The 24,814-nt window shown below is 47.5% G+C and overlaps 1 protein-coding gene and 1 pseudogene across 7 annotated transcripts in view; both read left to right on the top strand.

Annotated features, from left to right (window-relative positions):
- Nucleotides 1-21,983, top strand: part of CRTC3 (CREB regulated transcription coactivator 3) — a 116,725-nt gene extending 94,742 nt beyond the window's left edge. For 4 of the 6 annotated variants that reach the window (XM_017960933.3, XM_003901394.4, XM_009210944.3 and 1 more), the window contains exons 10-15: nucleotides 3,579-3,796; nucleotides 8,067-8,365; nucleotides 15,475-15,675; nucleotides 15,764-15,844; nucleotides 17,805-17,907; nucleotides 18,638-21,983. In XM_017960933.3, the coding sequence (XP_017816422.2) occupies nucleotides 3,579-3,796; nucleotides 8,067-8,365; nucleotides 15,475-15,675; nucleotides 15,764-15,844; nucleotides 17,805-17,907; nucleotides 18,638-18,846 (1,111 nt within the window). In that variant the 3' untranslated portion in view covers nucleotides 18,847-21,983. The remainder of the gene's footprint in view (nucleotides 1-3,578; nucleotides 3,797-8,066; nucleotides 8,366-15,474; nucleotides 15,676-15,763; nucleotides 15,845-17,804; nucleotides 17,908-18,637) is intronic. The other 2 variants (XM_009210945.3, XM_017960932.3) reach the window with 1 other exon arrangement.
- LOC101007097 lies at nucleotides 13,109-14,039 on the top strand (annotated as a pseudogene). Its single transcript, XR_161242.5, has one exon. The product of XR_161242.5 is annotated as a 10 kDa heat shock protein, mitochondrial pseudogene (transcript).
- Nucleotides 21,984-24,814: the final 2,831 nt, after the last annotated feature.

Raw genomic sequence — 24,814 nt, 5'->3', positions numbered from 1 at the left:
CTTGAACCCGGGGGCGCATTACTTTCCTTAGGTCAGTGGTGACTCCGTTAGGTAGTAACTATATTTGGAAAGGAACCCACCTGTATTTCTCCCAGCTGCAGAGGAACTGTGTGAACATTACTAATGACCTGGTTCACAGTGGTCACATTTTTTCCATCCTTGCTCTGTGACGTTGGACGCTTCTCCCTGCCGCGCCCCTGCTCTCTCTGCCTTCACTCCCACCTGATCACCCTTGGATCTTTCTTCTCCGTCAGAAAGCCCATCTGCTCTCACGTTGAGGGCTCTGAGGTCTCAATTTTATTTTTCTAGTCCTTGACCTTTAACCCTATAAACAGTTCCATACTTCCAGCCATCTAAGAGACAAAATTCAGGCCGGACGCGGTGGCTCATGCCTGTAATCCCAGCACTTTGGGAGACTGAGGCAGGCCGATCACTTGAGGTCAGGAGTTCGAGACCAGCCTGGCCAACGTGGCAAATATAAAAATTTGTCTCTACTAAAAATACAAAAATTTGCTGGGTATGGTAGTGCACGCCTGTAATCCCAGCTACTCTGGAGGCTGAGGCAGGAGAATTGTTTGAACCTGGGAGGCAGAGGTTGCAGTGAGCCAAGATCGCACCACTGCACTCTAGCCTAGGCGACACAGCAAGACTCTGTCTCAAAAAAACACAAAATAAAAAGACAAAATTTATATTCAGTTTTTCTACAACCAAAACGATCCTTCTTCCTCACCATCTGGTTGGACACCTCTCCTGCTGCCTCATTTCTTTCCAAGACTCCACAGTTTGCCCAGTCATACTTTTACCAAGAAAAGCGAGGCGAGGCTGGCAGGAGTGCGTGCTCATCTCTCTTCTGCCACTGATTCCCCTGACACCACCCTCCTCTAGTCCTAGGGACACAGGGGTCCCTCTTAATCAGGCTGGCCACTTTACCACTCCCTGGTCCTCCTTCTACTGGATTTGTGGAGGCTTTTCTCTGCTAATTAACTTTCCCTCATTTCCAGAATTCTCAGTCATGCTTTTTGAAAGCATATGTACTCTCGAGTGTTCCTTACTGCTTACCCATCCTCGACCCACCATGCCCTGGCTTCCACCTCTGCTGTTCCATGGAACCTTGAGAATGTCAGTTGCCTCCTGTACATAAATGAGAAATATCCCTGCTGCATCCCTGCATGTCTTCCTAGTCAGCAAAAATTCAAAGCCAAAACAGAATTCATGATCTCATCCATACCCCTGCCCTCATTCCCAATCTGCTCACATCTTCAGTGTCCCCTGTCTCAGTGGGGGGCTCCACCAGTTCCCAGGCCAAAGGCCCCAGAGTTGTTCTTGAGTTCTACTTCCCTGTAGAGTCCACCTGCCTCTCTGTCCCTGTGCTCGTGGCCTCCTGCTGGACCGTTCAGCAGCGTCACAGTGTGCCTCTCCACCTCCAGGTCTGCTCCTTGCACCTCAGGACCCCTTCCCCAAGTCTGTTAGCTATGCTGTCCTAAGAAAAGCTGATACCTCTCTCCCCGACACTGCCCACCCCGCTTCCAGCCTTCCACTGGCATCGTGTCATCCTCTCATCAGTCCCAGCCTCGGGTGCTCTCTGCCTGCTTTTCCAGTTCCATCTCCACCACTAACCAGCCCTCCTAAACTCAACCCTCCCGTGGTCTGAATCCTCAACAGTTCTGAGGGCACACCGTGTGGTCTCACACCTCCCTGCTTTTGCCCATGCTGTGAACTTGCCTGAAATCTTTTTCCTGACTAGATCACCTGAATTCTTTAGCCTTGAAACTCAGCTCAGGTGTCCTCCAAGGAAGCCTCCTCAGGTCGGCTGGGCTTCCCTCCATATGGCCTCCCTCCAGGCGCTATCACTGCACTACTGAATTGTATTATGTTGCCAGTTATGTTCCTTATGGCTCAGTCTCTTGAAGCCCAGATGCCAGCGACTGGCCCCTGGGAGGTGCTCTGCTGATGCATGCAGGAGGGAATGAAGTGTCCTCAGTGGGATTCATAACTTCCCTCTGCTCCTGGCTGGTGGCATCTTCTCCCGCATTCTCCTCCACTTCACCCTCACTGCTCTTTTCCTAGGTCACCCCTGGACCACTGCAGGTGGTCCTTCTAATTGGTTCTCCCTGCCTGCCTTTCTGCTCCCTGAGGCCATCCTCCACACTGGAACCACAGTGACATTTCTGAAATGCCATTCTCCAACTTAACCTGGTCTCTCTCTTTCCACAGTCCCTGATCCAGACTCCTGAGAACAGCACATCTTCTCCCTCCTGCCTCTCCCTCCCCATCTGCTGCCCTCCCTCCCCACACTCTGCCCTGACACTTGACACCTGGCCATGCCCAGCTACTCGCAGTTCCATGCACACACTGTGTCAGGGCCATGGCAAACCTGTCCCCTCTACAGCCCATCCTGACATGGACAACTCCTGCTTTTGTGCTCCCAGTGCCACTTGTACCCACTGGTTACACGCATCTCTTCTCAAACCCAGCACAGCGCGATTCCTGCCACGTTGCAGTTACTTGCTTTCCCAGGCTGTCTCTCCTGCCCATCTGTGAACTGCAAGAACAAAGTCCTTTCAGACCTGGCTAGCAGGCCCCTCCCTGGGCCCCGCACTTGAGAGGGCTTCATTCTCAAAGGGAACATACCACCACTGTACACCCGCTAGGCCTAGGGGGTGGCTAGAAAGTCAGCGAGGTGTGGACAGAGCTTGGCCGCATAGGCTGGGATAGCCATGTGCCTGCACTGCAGTGCGGAACAGGACTGGGGGAAGAGAAGGGGGCGTGGACTGAGGGCCAGGCTGCCTCTCCCTGTGCATTCTGGCACAGAACTCCAAGAAGTCTGAGATTTCTACATGTAAATCTGGCCTTGCAGGCTATTATGAGGTATAATTTGTCAGGATAGACACAGAACAAAGTTCATGTAAGGGTTTGTTCATTTGATTTATAAGTTTTAAAAATCGAAACACATGGTATGCAGACCTCCTTTTATACTCTTGCTCCAGGCCTGTACATTTCAGGAGCAGGCCTGACCTCGGACATACTCGCCTGCTTGTTCATCATGGTGCCAGCAGCACGCGGCCCGCTGCCTGGCACACAGTGCCCAGCCCACAGATTGTGATGAATGAGTGGCAACATCTCTTTGTCACTTTATAGTTTATGAAGACTGTAATTTTAAAAATATATCTTGGAAGGTATATTGGAAGGTAGCTAGTTACTCAGAGATACTTTTTCTGGTAGCAAAGATAACTTTGAAATCTAGCAAAAAGAACTACATAAAGAGAGAGCAGTGCCTCACATTTTGTAGAGTGGTTTATAATTTTCAGAATACTTCTGCATCATAATCTAATCTGGTCTTGACTATTCTAGACCCTAATCTAGTATTCCTGTAATGTGGGCACTGGTAGTCGGTGAGGAAGTGTGTTTCGGAGAGGTTAAGCTGAGCACCCGTGTTCTCAGAATGAGAGAGGCCACACCAGGACCTCCGTGTTTCGTAGCCGATGCTCTTATTTGACAAGGAAAAGGTTTCGGCCATGTTTGGTTTCCCAACAGCCAAATACATTGTAGAAAGTCATTCTTAATCTTTCTTTTTTCAGTGCTTTTCCACATAATGGTCAAAACCTAGGCCTCTCACCCTTTTTGGGGACCCTGAACACTGGAGGGTCATTGCCAGATCTAACCAACCTCCACTACTCCACGCCCCTGCCAGCCTCCCTGGACACCACCGACCACCTCTTCGGGAGTATGAGTGTGGGGAATAGTGTGAACAACATCCCAGCTGCTGTGACCCACCTGGGTATAAGAAGCTCCTCTGGTGAGTATCTCCTGCTTAGCAGTGACCTGGTGGCTTCATCATAGGTGGTCCCCACCCATGTGGCGTGTTCAGCGAATCACTGAATGAGAATGGCTGCATCTCAGTTAGAGATGATAATGTGCCTTGTTGTATCTCCTGACCCTGCGGACATTTTTCTTGGACGTTTCTGTTTCTCCTGGGTTCATGAGTTTGAGGCAGCTCTGCTGAACCTCATTCCCTATCATCCTCACTCGCTCCTCTATCCAGGGACTTGGGGAATAAGACATGGGAGCCAAGAAATAAGCATCCACTCTGCGTTGGCTGAACAGTGTTAGTGGCTCTTATCAACATATGACAGTTTATAATTTAGAGGCCATCTCTCTGGATTCCTCCCATTTTCCATTAGATTTCTAAAGGCAATATTTTGCATTTTAGAAAATTTACAGCGGATATGATGAAAATATTTCTACTTAATATCTGTGTATTAAGTGGAAATCACTCACAGTTCCAGTTAAAGATGCAGCATTAGCTATATAAAGATACTACCCAGAACGAGACTTGGGTGTTACTCTATGGGTTTGCTTGTCCATATTGAAATTATGACTACATTTGTTTGAAGCCTGACAATTCTTTTTTTTTTTTTTTTTTTTGAGATGGGGTCTCACTCTGTCACCCAGGCTACAGTGCAATGACACGATCTCAGCTCGCTGCAGCCTCTGCTTCCCAGGTTCAAGCAATTCTCCTGCCTCAGCGTCCAGAGTAGCTGGGATTACAGGCATGTGCCACGATGCCCAGCTAATTGTTTTTGTATTTTTAGTAGAGACAGGGTTTCACCATGTTGACCAGGCTCACCTCCACCCACCTTGGCCTCCCAAAGTGCTGGGATTACAGGCATGACGGTTTCTGTATTTTCTGTGAACTCCTTAAAATGCTTGGTACACACAGATTTCAAAGATGTTTAAGAGATGCTTGAGCTTTCTTTCTGCATGAATTTGTAAAAGCTCAGTTCACAGCTGTAGCTCTAATTATTATCTGAGCCAGCTGGACCACTGACCTCTTTGTGGACTGGTGAGTGGTAGATTTATGTAGGGCTTTATCATAGACATGTTCCTACCTTTAAAAATATAGCAAGTGAAGTGTAGAATTCATCTACATGAATTCTAAAAATACGATAATTTTTTTTTTTTTTTTTTTTTTTTGAGACGTAGTCTCGCTCTGTCTCCCAGGCTAGAGTGCAGTGGCATGATCTTGGCTCACTGCAACCTCCGCCTCCCAGATTCAAGCAATTCTCCTGCCTCAGCCTCCCTAGTAGCTGGGACTACAGGCGCATGCCGCCATGCCCAGTTAATTTTTTGTATTTTTAGTAGAGACGGGGTCTCGAACTCCTGACTTCAAGTGATCCACCTGCCTTAGCCTACAGGCGTGAGCCACCACCAACATACTCTTGTCAATGTCTAGGGCAGGTGATAATCCTCTTACTCCCAGTGGTGCAGTACAGCCCCTGGCCGTAACACTCCTACCCAGAATTGTGTTGTGGAGCATTTCGTTTGGAAGGGATGCTGAGTGATGGTCTCCAGGTGAAAGGAGTGTTTGCGCCCTTCACGCTGAGATTCATCCATGCAAATCAGAATTCACCACCCAAATGAGAGTGGTCCCCTTCAGGTGGGTCACCTGGAAGTTTCTCTAATGATTGCAGTGATGCTGCCATGGTGCAACACAATCTTAGGTTTGAAGAATTGATTTCAGAGAACACCTTTATTTTTGTTTTTTGGGTTTTTTGGGTCATTTTAGTATCCTTAATAGTAGCAAGTTTTTCATCGACTTGAGTCTTGGTTTTGATATTTACACATTTGCTTCATAGGAGAAGCTCTCAAAACCTTTATGCCCAGATTCAGAGTGTGGGCAATTCACGTTCTTGGTGAATCCTCGATGTAGGAAGATATCTAGGGTCCCAGAAGTGAAGCAGCATCAGCACATAGCTCCGCTGGGCCTCAGGGAAGCTGGCGTTTTCTAATGCAGCCTTTGACACTTTGCTTCTAGCTGAAGATCTTATGTTTAGTCACTGGTTGTCTTCTCAAAAAAGCATTATTTCCAGAACATGTCAGAACCGATGTCAGGTTTCTGTATTTTTTTATTATTATTATTTTTTCTTTTTGAGATGGAGTCTTGCTCTGTCACCCAGGCTGGAGTGCAGTGGTGCGATCTCGGCTCACAGCAAGCTCCGCCTCCTGGGTTCACGCCATTCTCCTGCCTCAGCCTCCCCAGTAGCTGGGACTACAGGTGCCCGCCACCACGGCTGGCTAATTTTTTTTGTATTTTTTTTTAGTAGAGACGGGGTTTCACTGTGTTAGCCAGGATGGTCTCGATCTCCTGACCTCGTGATCCGCCCACCTCGGCCTCCCAAAGTGCTGGGATTACAGGCTTGACAGTTTCTATATTTTCTATTGAACTCCTTAAAATGCTTGGTACACACAGATTTCAAAGATGTTTAAGAGATGCTTGAGCTTTCTTTCTGAATGAATTTTTAAAAGCTAAGTTCACAGCTGTAGCTCTAATTATTATCTGAGCCAGCTGGACCACTGACCTCTTTGTGGATTGATGAGTGGTGGATTTATGTAGCGCTTTGTCATAGATATGTTCCTACCTTTAAAAATATAGCAAGTGAAGTCATCTACATGAATTCTAAAAATACGATAATTTTTTTTTTTTTTTTTGAAATGGAGTCTTGCTCTGTCTCTCAGGCTACAGTGCAGTGGCGTGATCTTGGCTTACTGCAACCTCCACCTCCCAGATTCAAGTGATTCTCCTGCCTCAGCCTCCCTAGTAGCTGGGTCTACAGGTGCATGCTGCCACGCCCGGTTAATTTTTTGTATTTTTAGTAGAGACGGGGTTTCGCCGTGTTAGCCAGGATGGTCTCGATCTCCTGACCTCGTGATCCATCTGCCTCGGCCTCCCAAAATGCTGGGATTACAGGTGTGAGCCACTGCGCCCGGCCTAGCCAGGCCTAGCCTGTAATCCCAGCATTTTGGGAGGCCGAGGTGGGTGGATCACGAGGTCAGGAGATCAAGACCATCCTGGCTAACACGGTGAAACCCCATCTCTACTAAAAGATACAAAAAAATTAGCCAGGCGTGGTGGCGGGCACCTGTAGTCCCAGCTACTGGGGAGGCTGGGGCAGGAGAATGGCGTGAACCCGGGAGACAGAGCTTGCAGTGAGCCGAGATCGCGCCACTGCACTCCAGCCTGGGCGACAGAGCGAGACTCAGTCTCAAAAAATAATAACAATAATTATAATAATGATGATAATAATAATTTTGCCAGCTCAAAATGCTGGATTTTTGTCATTTCTTCCTTTCCATAACTTATCAAACACTTAAATTTTTGTCAACACAAAACAACACATAGTTCTGCTCACCCCAACTGCTGGTACAAGATGGGCTGAAGGTTAAAACATAGGTATTGCCAGTTGAGATACACACAGCAGCAGCAGCCGAATAATTGATTCACTGAGCAAAGCTGCTCCATGCCAGGCCCTGTGCCAGGTGCTGAGGAACCAGCAGGGCATAGGACAGGATCCCCAGCTTCACAGAGCTCATGCCCTAGCAGCCTACGCTGCAAAAATCTCTCTCCCAAACTTCCTTACTCATGATAAAATTCACCCCGTCCCCCAAATAAAGCATCAGCAAAAACTTCCTTTTTGAGTTGGAATAGACTGTGATGAACAATTTCCTGGGAAACAGAAAATCAAAGAGGGACCCTGGGGTGGGAGATACAGGGAAGTGTCCCCTCCTATGACTCCCTAGTGTGCTGAGGGTACTTAAAGACCACCGAGACAGCTCCTCAAGGACCAGGACTCGCCGTGAAAGGATGCTCTCCAAAGGTAGCAGGGGATGCAGGCAGTGTGCTTGGGACAGAGACCTTCAGGGGCTCTAAACAGAGTTTGTTGTACAGACCTAGGGTCCTTTCCCTGGGTCTGGGCCAAGCACCTGGAACATTTGCCTCTGCTACCCCCCGGTTTACCTAGTTTTGCGCACCTAGGAGTTGTTGAGACGATCTCCCCCCTCATGGGAAAACATTGTTCTCATCTTGGTGACCCCGTCTCTGTTAGTGCAGGGGCATCTTTTCCTTGCCATTGGTGCATCGGATGCTGTCCCTGTAGGAGAGCTGTCCAGGAGCTCCTTTACCTACAGAATCATTGTCGCATGTGACAGTAGACAGTTTTCTTTCATTTTTGGAAAACAAAAGATTTGGTCTGAAATTATAAGTAACTTGTGAATTTGTTGTCTTCCAGGTCTCCAGAGTTCTCGGAGTAACCCCTCCATCCAAGCCACGCTCAATAAGACTGTGCTTTCCTCTTCCCTAAATAACCACCCACAGACATCTGTTCCCAATGCATCTGCTCTTCACCCTTCACTCCGTCTATTTTCCCTTAGCAACCCATCTCTTTCCACCACAAACCTGAGTGGCCCGTCTCGGCGTCGGCAGCCTCCCGTCAGTCCTCTCACGCTTTCTCCTGGCCCCGAAGCACATCAAGGTTTCAGCAGACAGCTGTCTTCAACCAGCCCACTGGCCCCATATCCTACCTCCCAGGTAAACACACACAGACAGACTAACCACTACAGTGAAACAGACTGCAAGATATAGGAAGTGCATTCCTCCTCTTTACTATTTTGGGTTACACCCATTATTACAGCAAGTACCCATGAGGCCTCAAGTGCAATCTGTTCACTCTTATATGTGAAATCAGAGCAGAGCAGAAGTGTCAATAATGCAGAATGAATTCATGATTTTCTTTTCTTTTTTTGAGAAAGGGTGTCACTCTGTTGCCCAGGCTGGAGTGCAGTGGCACAATCATGGCTCACTGCAGCCTCACCTCCCGGGCTCAAGCGATCTTCTCACCTTAGTCTTCAGAGTAGCTGGGACCACAGGCATGCATCACCATACCTGACTAATTTTTTGATTTTTTTTTTGTAGAGACAAGATCTCGATATGTTGCCCAAGCTGGTCTCAAATGCCTAGGCTCAAGCTGTCCTCCCAGCGTGGCCTCCCAAAGTGCTGGGATTACAGGCATGAGCCATGGCACCCAGCCTAATTAATGATTTTCTATTAGAATAATAGCAGATTTGCTGTGTTCATTACTCTTTAAGCAAATGTTGACCAATCTACAGTCACTAACTCACAAACTTGGGGTTGAGAGGAACAGTAGGATAAAGAGAATGCCATCCAGATAAATCTAAGGTAACTAAGGGAAACCAGGTTAGGATTTCAAAGTTGGCATGGAAAAATCAGTCATTGACTCTGTAAGTACATTAAGCCATAGGGGAAAGCCAAAGAAAACATTTAATACCTTCCTGAAGCTTTGATAGCGAATTAGACCTCCTCCCTAATTGTCTACAGATTTGAGAAACAATACTTTTATTGTTCATTAAATACTAAGTATATTGAGGATTATATCTCTTATAAGGACGAAAAGAAGTCTGTTGAGAAAGAGGCACATTTAAAAGTCACACACCCATACAAAAAAATGGAAAACTTAGCTGGGTGAGGTGGCACGCGCCTGTAGTCCCAGCTACTCCAGAGTGGAGGTGGGAGGATCGCTTGAGCCCAGGAGGTCGAGGCTGCATTGAGCCAAGATAGCCTCACTGCACTGTAGCCTGGCAACAGAGTGAGACCCTGTCTCAAAAGAAAAGCAAAGCAAAGCCCATTATAGAAACACAGGGGTTGAAACATCCTATAAATTCTATACTCGGAGGTGGTTCTCCTTACCGTAATCATCGAGGAATGTATTTTTAACCTTTGGTCATATCCTCTATCTGTTACAGCATCATTCCTCGCCATAAATTAATAATGATTTAGAAGGAAGAGTTGACAGAACACAACAGAGAGTTAGAGGATCTTGTTATTAGTCACTTTTTACCAATTACTAGCTGTGGCATCTTGATTGTATGAGTAATCTCTTTTGGGCAAGGGTGAAAGGACATTTCATAATTTTTGTTTTTAAGTTTCACTGTATCGCCCAAGCTGGAGCACAGTTGCATGATCATGGCTCCCTGCAGCCTTGAATTCCTGGGCCCAAGCGATCCTCCTGCCTCAGCTGGGATTCTTCAAGTAACTGTGACTACAGGCCCATGTCACCACACCCAGCTAATTTAAAAAATTTTTTTGTAGAAACAGGGTCTCCCTGGGCTGGGTGTGTGCCTCACACCTGTAATCCTAGCACTGTGGGAGTCCAAGGCAGGCAGATCACTTGAGGGCAGGAGTTTGAGACCAGCCTGGTCAACATGACGAAACCCCATCTCTACTAAAAATACAAAAATTACCGGGCATGGTGGCTCACGCCTGTAATCCCACCTACTCGGGATGCTGAGACATGAGAATTGCTTGCACCCTGGAGACGGAAGTTTGCAGTGAGCCAGGATTGCACCACTGCACTCCAGCCTGGGTGACAGAGTTACTCTGTCTCAGTTAAAATTAGAAAAGAAAGAAACAGAAAATTAGAAAAGAAAGAAACATGCTGAGATTACAGGCATGAGCCACCTTACCTGGCCTAACCATGTTGTTTTATGCATTTTTTGTTCTACATTTTTGGTGTTAGGAATTATCTAATGACATCCTACCAATGAAGGTTAGAATTTAGTTCTCTTTCCACTCTCCCACAAACCCCACCACACACATATGTGCACACATGAGCACACACACACACACACACACAATTTCCTACCCACCCTCCTCATTTATTATAATTTTGGTTAGAGCAATACTCAATATACTCCCTATGTTTTCCAGGCTGGTCTTAAACTCCTGGGCTCAAGTGATCCTCCCACCTCAGCCTCCCAAAGAGCTGGAATTAGCCAGTGTGCCTTGTGTCAGGCATGAGCCACTGTGCCCTGCCATAATTTTTATTTTTATTTTTTTTAGAGACAGCGTTTCACTCTCAGCCAGGCTCGAGTGCAGTGGCACGATCACAGCTCACTGTAGCCTTGAACTCCCTGAGCTCAGGTGATCCTCCCACCTTAACCTCCCAGGTACCTAGGACTACAGGTGTACACCATCACACCCAACTAATTTTTGATTTTTTTTTTTTTTTGTAGAGATGGAGTTTCACCATATTGCCCAGGCTAGTCCATAATTATTGTTTTCATGGTTCCTATGTTATGGAATTGCCTTTAATTTTATTTTGCAAGATTCTTTTATAAGATCTAAAAGCATTCTTGCTTTTTAGCTACATTTTAAGGAGATTGTCTGGCCAGAGTGTCCCCTTTCAGATGTGTTTTTAATTTGTTTAATATTTAGATTTTTTTTTAATGAATGTTGCTGGACACAGTGGTTCTGACTGTAATCCCAGCTACTCAGGAGGCAGAGACTGGAGGATTGCTTGAGGCCCAGAGTTCAAGACCAGCCTTGGCAACATAGTGACACCCTATCTCTTAAAAAAAGGAAATTTTGAAAAGTGAATGTTACTCATGCATGTAGTTTAAAACGTCAAATAGTTCTAAAGGACTTGTTACAGAAAAACAGTGGTCTTTCCCCGTCGTTAGGCATATTTCTCACTGCCTAGAGATGGCTACCGTCAACCATTTTAGTTAATCTCTTTGTTGTTATTATTATTATTATTATTTTTTTTTTTGAGACAGAGTCTTGCTCTGTCACCCAGACTGGGGTGCAGTGGTGCGATCTCAGCTCACTGAAACCTCCACCTCCCAGGTTCAAGCGATTCTCCTGCCTCAGCTTCCCAAGTAGCTGGGACTACAGGTGTGTGCCACCACGCCTGGCTAATTTTTGTATTTTTAGTAGAGATGTATTTTTCACCATGTTAGCAAGACTGGTTTCGAACTCCTGACCTCAGGCAGTCTACCTGCCTCAGCCTCCCAAAATGCTGAGATTACAGGCATGAGCCACCTTACCTGGCCTAACCATGTTGTTTTATGCATTTTTTGTTCTACATTTTTGGTGTTAGGAATTATCTGATGACATCCTACCAATGAAGGTTAGAATTTAGTTCTCTTTCCACTCTCCCACAAACCCCACCACACACATATGTGCACACATGAGCACACACACACACACACACACACACACAATTTCCTACCCACCCTCCTCATTTATTATAATTTTGGTTAGAGCAATACTCAATATTTAGTGTTGTTATAGTTACAATGTAGTTAGAGTTGACATATAGTATACCATGAAATAAGAAAATGAGAATTTTTTCCTCCTGGGAGTTAATAAATGTCTGACTTTTTTGTGAGCCTGGTTATCTGCATGTATTTCTGTGTATTACTAATTCAGTCCCCAACTCTCGGAGTTGGGCAGATCTCAGTACATTCAAAAATAAATTCTCTAGTAGCTCTATAGGAAAGAGTGCCTGTGACTTTGTATGACTTTATTATGTCTTTATTTGATCTACCATTTAATTATTATTTGGCTGAATATAGAATTCTAAATTTGAAATAATTTCCCCTTGGAATCGATTGCCTTTTCATTTCTAAGTTGCTATTGAGAAATCCAGTGCCATTCTGACTCTTAACACTTTGCATGGAATCCCCCCCTCCGCCCCAGGCTTGTAAGATCTTTTTGTCCCCAATGTTCTGAAACTTCAAGATAATGTGGCTTGGCGTGAGTCTGCATATTTGGTGGGTTCCTTCAATCTGGAAACTCACAGCCTTCATTTCTGGGAAATGTTAAAGAACATTGAAATAAAGTTTCTTCAGTGATTTCTTCCCTTCAGTTTTCTCTGTTCTCTCTCTGGAACTCTATGAATGTTGACTATCCTGGACTTTTCCTCTAATATCCTTATTTTCTCTCTCTCCTCTTTTCCTTCTCTGTAGTTGCTTCCTTGTTTGTTTTGCTTTGCTTTCTGAAAGAGTGTCTCAGCTTTATCTTCCAACTCTTCTGTTGAGTTTTTCATTTCTGCTCTCAATTTTTAAATTGCTATGAGTTCTTTTTTGTTCTCTCAGTGTTCCTTTTTAACAGCATCATACATATTCCACAGATGCAATATCATATTTTTCTCTCTAAGGTTTTTAGTGGTCATTTTTTTCTAATTTATCTTTATTTTTATAATAAAATTTTTTAATTGCATGAAAAGTAGAGAACATAATACAATAAATCCTCCTATACCCATCATCGAGCCTCAACAATTAACATCTTTTTTTTTTTTTTTGAGATGGAGTCTTTCTCTGTTGCCCAGGCTAGAGTACAGTGGTGTGATCTTGGCTCACTGTAACCTCCGCCATCCAGGTTCAAACCATTCTCCTGTCTTCAGCCTTCCAAATAACTGGGACTACAGGTCCACGCCACCACACCTGGCTAATTTTTGTAGAGATGGGGTTTCACCATGTTGGCCAGGCTGGTCTCGAACTCCTGACCTCAGGTTATCTACTCGCCTCAGCCTCCCAAAGTCTGAGATTACAGGCGTGAGCCACCATGCCAGCTTTGTTATCTTGTTTCATCCATACCCTGCTTTTAAAAATTGCAAATATTTCAATATGTGTCTCTAATAGATAAGGATTTTCTTAGTAGCCTAAATATTGTCATGCTGATTTTGTTTTTTCACAACTACTTCTTCCTGCACACATCTTTCCAAGATTGTGTGTGTCTGCTTTGGCTTCTGACTTTCATGGCAGATAGTTTCCTCGGGGCCTGGTGATCTTTGGTGCTCTGCTCACGTTTAAGAACAGGACACTGAGGGGCTGTCTCCTTGCAGCACTACGCTAGAGCAGAGTACGAGTCTGAGGCGAAGGGAGTCATGGCGGGACAAGCATTTAGAAAGTTTCTTCCACTCTTTGACCGAGTATTGGTTGGAAGGAGTGCTGCTGAAACTGTAACCAAAGGAGGCATTATGCTTCCAGAAAAATCACAAGGAAAAGTACTGCAAGCAACAGTTGTCGCTGTTGGATCGGGTTATCTAAAGGAAAGGGTGGAGAGATTCAGCCAGTTAGCATGAAAGTTGGAGATAAAGTTCTTCTCCTAGAATATGGAGGCACCAAAATAGTTCTAGATGACAAGGATTATTTCCTATTCAGAGACGGTGACATTCTTGGAAAGTACATAGACTGAAATAAGTCACTATTGAAATGGCATCAATGTGAAGCTGCCCATTCCACTGAAGTTCTGAAATCTTTCATCATGTAAATAATTTCCATATTTCTCTTTTATAATAAACTAGTGATAACTAATGACATCCAGTGTCTCCAAAATTGTTTCCTTGTACTAATATAAACATTTCCAAATAAAAATATGTAAATGAGAAAAAAAAAGAAAACAGGACACTGAGAAGCTGGCGGCAGCTCTGTGTATGTGGGAGGCCTGCTGAGTGTGGTCTTCATTGTAGAATGATCTAGCTTGGTCATTTCCTTGGGAAATTTCTGGTGTCATAAGTTTTATGATCTTCTCTGGCCAGGCGCGGTGGTTCACACCTGTAATCTCAGCACTTTGGGAGGCCAAGATGGGAGGATCACCTGAGGTTAGGAGTTCTAGACCAGCCTGGCCAACATGGTGAAACCCCGTCTCTACTAAAAATACAAAAATTAGCCAGGCGTGTTAGCATGCTCCTGTAATTTCAGCTACTCGGGAGACTGAGGCAGGAGAATTGCTTGAACCCAGGAGGTGGAGGTTGCAGTAAGCCAAGATCGTGCCACTGCACTCCAGCTTGGGTGACCGAGCAAGACTCTGTCTCCAAAAAAAAAGATTTTCTCTCTCAGTCCTTGTCAGGTTCCCTAAAGGACACTCTTCCAGCGTCCCACCTCGGCATATCTGGATTCCAGCATCCTGAGAGCCAGGTTGGGAAAGAAAGGTGGAGATCTTAAGATTTGATCATGAAATTGCTTCTAAACCCTGTGTTTTCAGTAAAGTGCCTCACCTTCTAATATCCAGAGTCCCTTAGTTTTATTCTCTCAGGAGTGGAGCCTTCCAGTCTCCTGGCAGGCGGCAGGGTGGTGGGGGCCAGTGTGCAGAAGCACACTCAAGGCAAGGGCTCTGCAGGTCCGACTGCCCCTTACACAAACTTTGACCAGAACCTCCTGGTTTTAGCTTCAGCCCTTGCTCCCTGCTGTCCCCAATCCCAGAGCCCTGTGGGGATTTAGTGCTGTAAATGAGATTGCCTCCTGGTTTTTCCTCACTGCCAGCTTAGCATTGGGTTTTCTCAGTTCTGCTAAGCCAGTTACCATTTGGCCATCTGCTTCTCATTTTCTAGCTTTTGTTGCCATTTTCTTCTCTCCCGTTATCTTTGTCCTCATGTTGTTTGTTATCATTTAGTGTTCTGTGTTATTGTTTAGTGTTATTTATTAATGCTTATTGCTGGTTAATGTTGTTGTAGTGTCTTAACAGGGTTTGGGGAGATGGCAGAGCTAAGGGCCTTTTTCAATCTTCCACTTTTAACCAGAAGACATGGCTATAAAAAAACAAAACCAAACATGATTTTCACAGAGAAAACTGAAAGGAAATTGGTTAAATTGACTGTTTTCTTGTTTAGTTCTTTTAAGACAATAGAACTTGTCATTGAATGGAACCTGCTTTGTAGGGAAGTAAAATTTGAGATATACTTTAAAGGAAGAGAAACGGGCTTCTCACAGCATTGCACAGGACACCGCGGTGAGGAAAATCTCAGGCTTCCTCTCACTCTGACATTTCCTAATCCTAAAGGACTTAACACTAGAAACGCAGAAGCTTGTTAGTGGCTTTGTGTGTTTGTTTTGCAGATGGTGTCCTCAGACCGAAGCCAACTTTCCTTCCTGCCCACAGAAGCTCAAGCCCAGGTGTCCCCGCCACCCCCTTACCCTGCGCCCCAGGAGCTCACCCAGCCCCTCCTGCAGCAGCCCCGCACCCCTGAGGCCCCTGCCCAGCAGCCCCAGGCAGCCTCCTCACTGCCACAGTCAGACTTTCAGCTTCTCCCAGCCCAGGTGAGTCCTGGCAGCAGCGTTGGTGTGGAGGGAATGCTTGTTTTGCTCTGAGTTCCAAGCTAAATGGTCACCTCCTTACTCTCTGAAGGGCTCATCTTTGACCAACTTCTTCCCAGATGTGGGTTTTGACCAGCAGTCCATGAGGCCAGGCCCTGCCTTTCCTCAACAGGTGGGTGGATCACCCCTGCCTTCCCCTCCCTTGGTGCGTAAACTGTACCATTTAAGTTGTTCATTGTGTAGAACTCAGAACCAAGCAGACCAGACATGCCACTTCCCTGGTTCTGGATGTGTTCTGTGGCTAGAAGGGCCTTTCATCTTCTTTGGCCCTAAAACGCTGGCTTTGGCTGTGTTATTTAGTATCAGGCTTCAGCAGAGGAACTATTGGAATAATTGGCAGGAGACTTTTGATGACACTCTCGTTGTAGAACTGTAAAATCATGAACACTGGAAGGGACACAGCACCCGCCTCCTCAGTGCCCTCATGTTGAAACTGAGGCATAGGGAGGGCGGCACCTGCTCCCTCCGCAGGGTCAGAAGGTGGCGCCACATTTTGCCTGCACCCAGGCCGGTGCACCTAGCACAGCGTGCGGCCTCCTGGGGAGAGCTCAGTCCTGGGCAGTAGGGGAGCTGCTTCTGTAAGGTATTTTCAACTGGGCCACTTGCTTTTACAGTTTAGTTTCTCCCTAACTTGACTATTTTTAATATTCCTAGATTTTATGGTATTCAATAGTATTCAATAAGTATGGACTGGACCCTCCGATGGATTAAGGAGTGGAAGAAGGGTTGAACAGTTTCCAGAACTTTTTTTTTTTTTTTTTTTTATCGCCCAGGCTGGAGTGCAGTGGCATGATCTCGGCTCACTGCAACCTCCACCTCCTGGGTTCAAGCAATTCTCATGTCTCAGACTCCTGAGTAATTGGGGTTACAGGCGTGCACCCCTACGCCCAGCTAATTTTTGTATTTTTAGTAGAGACAGGTTTCACAATGTTGACCAGGCTGGTCTTGAACTCCTGACCTCAAGTGATCCACCCGCCTTGGCCTCCCAAAGTGCTGGGATTACAGGTGTGAGCCACTGTGCCCGGCCAAGAACTTAATAATAATAAAATAAATTAAGATAGCTGTTTCCTAAGTAGGCCACAGATGAAGCTTTGTGGCAAGAACCAATCCTCCTTGCCTCCCTATTTTCTAAAGAGCCATTTTAGTCTAGATGGGAATCAGTGTCTCCCTGAAAAATGATGGAAACTTCTTCTTTTGAGACATTTTTTTAAATGACTTAGAAAATTAATTTCAGGAAAGGAACCTAAAATTGGCCACAGTTATAACCAGTCCTCATAGAGGCTTTCTCATAGGGAGAAGCTTGCCTGAGTTTCCTCCTTCTGAGTGCAAAAAGGAAAGGCTTCCACTTTCTCAGTTTTCTAGAAACCAGGGAATAGGTCAGGCGCAGTGGCTCATGCCCATAATCCCAGCACTTTGGGAGGCCGAGGCAGGTGGCTTGCTTAAACTCAGGAGTTTGAGACCAGCCTGGGTAAAATACAGCAAGACCCTGTCTCTACAAAAAATACAAAAATTAGCCAGGCATGGTGGCGTGTGGTCCCAGCTATTTGGGAGGCTGAGGTGGATGGATCGCTTGAGCCTGGGAGGTGGAGGTTTCAGTGAGCCGAGATGGCACCACTGCACTCCAGCCTGGGCAACAGAGACCCTATCTTTAAAGAAAAAAGAGGAAGAAAGAAACCAAGGAAGAAAAGAGTCCATACTTTCTTGGTTATAGACAGAGCCTTTGAAGGGTTCCCATAGAAGGCAGTTTACAAAGGCCTTGGTGAGGCTGAGGAGACATGTCTGAGGGGCCACAGAAACCATGACCACTGGTATCTCTTGGGATGGTGTAGTGGGCTGGGGAAAAGTCACCGCGCTGTGGGCCTCAGGGGCCCCTCCTCCACCCCAGCATCTGCCTGCCTGACAAGAATATCGTACATACATCACCACAAGAGCAAAGCACTTTGGGATCCTGGAAAGAAGGGAATATGTATTAGTTTGCAAATCAAGTTTTGCTCTGGGAGCACATTGCAATACTCGCTTCCTCCTTGGAAGCAGAGGTGTGGCCTTCCTCACGTGACCTTTGATGCTTCCAGGTGCCTCTAGTGCAACAAGGTTCCCGAGAACTGCAGGACTCTTTTCATTTGAGACCAAGCCCATATTCCAACTGCGGAAGTTTCCCAAACACCATCCTGACAGGTGAGTGAGCCACCCCTCAGCTTCTTTACTGCTTTTATTTTGTTGTGTGTTTAGGTACCTTCATAAGATAGTTTAAACAACATAATATTATATAAAGCAAAAAGCGAACGTTGCCTGGGTCAACTTGACTCTTTGAGATGCAGGTGTCCAGCCTCAGAGACCGTGACGCAGGGCGGTGGGCCTGGTAGTCTTTGTCTGGCTGGGCGCGGTGGCTCACACCTGTAACCTCAGCACTTTGGGAGGCCGAGGCGGGCGGATCATGAGGTCAGGAGATCAACACCATCCTGGCTAACACAGTGAAACCCCGTTTCTACTAAAAAATACAAAAAAAAAATTAGCCGGTGTGGTGGCGGGCACCTGTAGTCCCAGCTACTCCGGAGGCTGAGGCAGGAGAATGGCGTGAGCCCGGGAGGTGGAGCTTGCAGTGAGCCGAGATAGTGCCACTGTACTCCAGCCTGGGCGACAGAGCTAGACTCTGTTTCAAAAAAAAAGAAAGATTTCATCTTAGGTGACTGATGACTGTTCAAAAGGGAAAAAAACCTGCAAAAATTGGGAGTTGTGCAACTGACTGACAAGAATGTAGACTCCAGGGCAAGAACTGTGGGCCTAGGGGTGGTCAGGACGTGTGGGATGGCAGTTTAGGGGACCGTCATCAGCTGGGTTTGCTTAGTAGCCTGGAGCCTTCATGCCTCCTAAGCGTACTGTTTTCCTCTCTGGCCACCCCTTTCAGAAGACTCCAGCACCAGCCTGTTCAAAGACCTCAACAGTGCGCTGGCAGGCCTGCCCGAGGTCAGCCTGAATGTGGACACTCCATTTCCACTGGAAGAGGAGCTGCAGATTGAACCCCTGAGCCTGGACGGACTCAACATGTTAAGTGACTCCAGCATGGGCCTGCTGGACCCCTCTGTTGAAGAGACGTTTCGAGCTGACAGACTGTGAACAGAAGGCAGTGGAACAGAAGAATGTTTTTCTGCAACAGCCAAAATAGAATGGAATAGAATGGAGCCAGCTGACTGCCGGCTTTCGTTATCTTGACATAGAAGGAACCAATGCCACGGCTCCAGGCTTTCAGACGAGGTCCCATCTCAGACACTGTGGCTTCCTCCAGATCACACAGCTATGTACTGCCTCTCCAGCCTGCGGCCAAAGTTGTGTTGCAGCAGGCAGGCTGCTTGGAGCTTCCCATGAACTGGAAAGCTCATCTCCATTGCATCTTTTTCTTGGCCTTCCAGTCCATCCATGTGTAAGAGTAGGAAATATCGTGTCACTGGAGGCCTCCGTGGCATTGTGTAGTGCTCAGAACCACTGATCTCCGGCTGCACCGAAGGCGGGTCCGGAGTGGGAGGCTCAGCCTGGAGCGGTGGCCCCGGAGAGGGCACCTCGATGCCTGCTCTGACCTGACCCGGAGGGCGAGGCCCTCCAGCAGGGGACATTCCCAGGCTGAGCAGACCCCACAGCTCTCTCCCATGCCTGATTTACGACATGAAGAAGTTTTTGCCACAAGTCCGAGAGCAGGCTTGAGTTAGGCAGACTGAAGGCTAATTTTCATTTTCTCCCAGTTGGTTTCTGCTGCTTCAGAAAAGTAAACCTTTTCCTTATGGACCAGAGGAAGAGGAAGACCATTTTATCAGTCACTGAAAAGAGTCCCCTGGCACTGTTGAGCCTGAAGAGAACTATGCTCCTTCTTGGGGGGTGGGGAAGGAAGACAGGGACTGCAGCTATCTCACACTCAGTGGCCTCCAGACAAACTCCGGACAAGCACAGACCTCCCCACTAAAAGCAGCTGGAGGAGCTGTGGCTCTGTGGGCTGGGAGTTTAATGTCACCCCCCCCAGACCGTAAGCTCCTTGAGGGCAGGGACAGTGCCTTATTCATTGTTGAACCCATAGCACCTAACACGTGCGTGGCAGCACACTCGTGTGCTGGCGTGAGTGCTGCAGAACAGCGTGTGCAGTGCATGATGAATGACTGCGTCCGCCATGCTGTAAGGCAGGCTCATCTGTAGCTATCCCCCTTCCCTGCCAAATCTTCTCAGAGCTTTAGCTTTTCTAGCACTCGTGCCTATGGTGAAGCATGCACTTTAATATGCTTTTAACACTAGGTGACCAAATCACAGTGAAGCCGGGCACTGCATTCTCCTTGGGCTGTGCTCCATGCAGGTGGGTGGGAGCTGTCTTCTGAGTACATCCGAAAGGGCTGAGCAGGTGAGGGCCCTGAGGGACCCTGTCTGGGCCCCACCCAGGAAGATCTTCCCTCTCAGATCCATGTTTGGCTCTAAATTGCTTCAAGTAGAGATTCATTCTTTGAGGTTGAAAAAATAGTTTATAGTAAAACGAAGGCCTAATTCATGGAACCATCATTAGTCATTAATACCCTCTCATAAAATAGATGGACCAGATTTCAACCACCGCCTACCTCCTCTAACTTAGGTGAAGCCAGTAGGTTTGAAGGGGGCAGAGCACTGCAGGGGAGGGATCTAGGCTGTGAGAGGACAGGGTAGAGAGGAGGAGAACCCTGAAGGAGAGACGAAAGATGCCAGGATTTTTGCTTGGACAGCCATTGCCCTTCCAGGAGACCCTAGAGTGTATTGAGGGTCGCTGGACTGCTCCACCCAGAGGAGCAAGGCTGTACAATGAGGGTCTGAATCTGGCACACCTGTCCCTTATGTAAAAGGAGTCATCGTCACAAGACCCTGAGCTGGTTAGCCTCTCCAGACCTCATTCCATTTCTATCTTCTGACCTTGCCTCTAATCTTTAAAATAACCCTCATGGGGTGCCCCTCCACCTTCCTCTGGAATCTGTTTCACATTTGCCCCAAATCTTTGCTGTGGAATTGGGAAATCAAACCAGAGTTCTCCTCGCCTGATTTCTAGCTCAGGAAGGGCCTGCTGGCCTGCCCTTGCCAGCCCTGTTCTCAGTTACACTTTCAGATCCCTTTGTGCTCAAGACCTCAGAGGGGAGACTTTCTGTTAAAGAGCCTTTAGTCGCAATGCTACCCAGCTCCCCAGTGTGCCAAAAAAAGCCAGCTCCTGTGTCAAAGGGCTCCCAAACCTGATCTCACTCCCAACAGGGGATGGTGCTGATATTATAAGAGTTGTATTTTTATAAAACAGTTCTCAGCATAGTCCACTTTTCACATAGTGCCTTACCCGTGGGTATCATCATATCAGGGTCCCAGTTCAGTTTGTCTGCACAGCAGCCACCCTGCCTGGCAACAGGAGACCCCAAGACCTACACAGTGAACCCCACTGCCCCACAGGGGTTCTCCAGGTGACTTGTGAAAACAGGCCTCCAAGGGAAGGGATTTATTTGGGGGCGTATACTAGGGGCAATATGGTTTAGCACTGAATTCAATTTGTCCTTAGGTCTATGAGTGCAGTCTTTCCTTGTGAAAGGTTTTGGGCATTGTACAACCCACTCTGCCTAGAAGGTGTGGAGGACTCACCACGGGCAGGGTCGCCCTGGCCCGCAGCACGTGAGCCTGCACTCACTGTGGCCTTTGTAACAAAACCAGTTGTGGTCCTCAGCATTTGAAGCAGCTGCATACTTCAGAGTAAACTATTTTTCAATATTTAGTTTTGTCACAAGAAATCGATCATTGTACTACTCTCACTTATAGCAGTTAAACAGCATAGAACTAAAAACCTGTCTGCATTTCCATTTTTTCTTTCTGTATGGTTGTGGGTTTTAGGACATAGAGTGTTAGAAGGGTTTCTTGATCATGTCATGAATTCTCCTTTGTCCTGTTTCTCCTGTTTCATTTCTTCTCCGCCTGCTGTATATTACCTGAGCTGGTGTTGTATCTTTAAGTCCATATGCGTATTTGCAGACCTTTCCATTCCCACTCTTGTTGGCTCTTCTGATTTATGCACAGATGGTTCCCAGCATGTGTCCAGTGCTTCATGGATGGGACCATCCCAGCAACTAATCAGACTTCCTGCCAGTGTCCTGACCCCCAGGGCACCCTGTTCAACCATATTTAAAGATTGGAATTTGTATAAAGTTGCTTCCAAGTTTTATAATGCATCATTTTACATCGTTCGTAATTAAAAGCAGCACAATGAGGTTGTCTCTGCATTTGGTGGTGTTTTTCTTCACTTGGGTGAGGGGTTGATGGGGAGCCTTGCTCTCACCGCCTCCTGCACAGCTCAGCCTGCAGCTGGGATTTGGGGCCTGGGCAAGGCAGGCCCTGCAGCAGCCGTGGGTCAGGCCTTCCTGTTATACATGGAGGGGCACTCAGTTCCCTTAGCTGGAGGCAGCTCAGTCTCCTGCCCCCGCAGCCAGCACCCCTCCACACGTCTGCCCACCGCCCTTCCTCCACCAGATGCTCCGTCCTGGGTTGGCCTCTAGCCCTGTCCCTTCCCCAGACCCCCATCCCCGCAGGGTTCAATGCGAACAGCCACATCCAGCGCTTGTCATAAAGGTGACTGTCTCCTGAAATCTTACTTGGAAATCCTGTCTCTGATTGTAACTTCCTGAGACCCCATTTCCACTCTGGTCCGCACACACGCTGTTCTTTGACCCCACTGAGAATTCTTCCCTGTCCCCTCTTCTCAGCCTGCCCATCCTCTCCTAGCTTTCCTTGCTTCTGCCCGGGCCCACCTGGCTCGTGGCCTACGTGACACCCACAGGCCCCTTCTCCTGCCACCACACCACTCTTCCTCCTCAAGACCTGCCACCACATCACTCAGGCTGAGCTTTCTGTTGCTGGGAGCCTTGTGGGAAGAACCAGCACTTCAGGCTGTGCTGACCCAGCCCTCTCCTGCCGCATGGGGCACCCACGCCCTTCTCTCCTCAAGACTCCATCAGACCACATGAGGGCTTCTTGCCTCCTAGCCAGGCCACCTGGGCCAGCTCCCTCCATGTCCCACCTGCTCCCCATTCTGTCCCATAACCCGTCACGCCTTCCCCAGCGTCCCTCTGCCTTACGAGGTCCCATTTCCACATCAATCTGACCTTCCCCAAGGACTTGCTGATGTTCTGGGGCCTTCTACTTAGCCCTCTCTGATGGCGCCTCCCCATCAGCCTGTGAAGATGCCCAGTCTCCTTCCTCAGAACAGAAAACACCCCTTTCCCCACCAGCTAACCCTCATGCCACAGCCCTGTGTCCTGCCTCCAAATCCTCTCTGTCCAATGGCTTTTTCTCCATATTCTACCACCCAGGCTATGCCTGTCTCCTATCATCCGCCCCCTCCACCATCCTCTGCTTTCCATCAACCGTCCCAAACCACCTTCTCCAGCCCTCCAAGCCTCCTCCACCCCTTCATCGCACATCGTCATCATGCATCATCATTCATCGTGCCATTGTCATCTCGCGGCGCATCATGTTTCATCCGCCATTCATCATCACGCCGCATCATCATCATCGCGCATCATCATCATCCGCGCCCATCATCACGCCGCGCATCATCATCACATCATCGTCATTTAAATATCATCATCGCACATCATCATCGCCATCATCATCATCATCATCATCGCATCATCATCCGCCGCTGTCATCATCATCATGCATCATCATCATCCGCCATCATCATCATCATCATCATCATCGCCATCATCATCATCTTGCATCATCATCACGCCATCATCATCATCGCCCATCATCATCATCATCATCACGCCGCATCATCATCTCATCATCATCATCTTCCATCATCATCATCATCGCACATCATCATCACGCCATCATCATCATCAGCATCATCGTAAATAACATCCCACCTCCACCTCCTTCCTCCACCCTCCACCCCTCCACCCCTCCACCCCTCCACCTTCCTCCACCCTATCCTCCTCCACCCCTCCACCCCTCATACCCCTCCTCCACCCCACCATTCCTCCTCCTCCACCCCTCCTCACCCCTTGTCTTCCATTCCTCCTCCCTGTCTCCTTCCTCCACCCTCTGTTCCATCCCTCCTTCCACCCCTCCCCTCCTCCCTAACCCCTCCTCCACCCCCTCTGCATCATCATCATCATGCACTCAGGCCTGGATGATTGAATCTTGAAGAGTGCCTAGTTGTTAGCCTGTTCAAAATACTAAATCTTAGATCTGGGAGGAATGATTTTAGATCTTACTTTGGGCCAGGCACAGTGGCTCACGACAGTAATCCCAGCACTTTGGGAGGCTGAAGCTGGAGGATCACTTGAGGTCAGGAGTTCGAGACCAGCTTGGACAACATGGTGAAACCCCGTCCCTACCAAAAATACAAACATTAGCTGGGCGGGCGTCTGTAATCCCAGCTACTAGGGAGGCTGAGGCAGGAGAATTCCTTGAACCCAGGAGACAGAGGTTGCAGTGAGCAGAGATCACACCACTGTACTCCAACCTGGGTGACAGAGTGAGACTGTCTCAAAAAAATTAAAAATTAAAATTAAAAAGAAATCTTTTTGGTCCATTTTGCCTAATAAGTGCTGTATAGCTGGCAGGTCTGGAAATTGGGGTTTACAATAGATCAGCTATATGCTGCTATGGCCTGATGTGGACACTAGGTGGAGCTGCCACTGTAAGAGTGGCTCTTAGGACCCAGAATAGGCCAGAGAGAGCCCTGGACCCCCTCAACTTTAGCCTTTGAGCTGGGCTGGCAGTGGTGTTGGCTAGAATTGAATTCTATGATATGGAGTAATAAGTATCCTTAGTGACCACCCGGACTACCAGACACTGCACCGTCAGAAGCGTTCAAACCAGAGTGACTCCATCTTGAACAGGGGCTGTGGGTAAAATGAGGCTGAGACCTGCTGGGCTGCATTCCCAGGAGGTTAGGCATTGAAAGTTACAGGACGAGACAGGAGGTCAGCACAAGATAAAGATCACAAAGATCATGCTGATAAAACAGGATGCAATAAAGAAACTGCCAGAACCCGCCAAAACCAAGATGATGACGCAAGTGACCTCTGGTTGTCCTCACTGC

Source organism: Papio anubis, chromosome 7, assembly GCF_008728515.1.
Source record: "Papio anubis isolate 15944 chromosome 7, Panubis1.0, whole genome shotgun sequence".
In the NCBI taxonomy this organism is placed as follows: Eukaryota; Metazoa; Chordata; class Mammalia; order Primates; family Cercopithecidae; genus Papio; species Papio anubis.
This window is presented reverse-complemented; position numbering and strand designations above follow the sequence as displayed.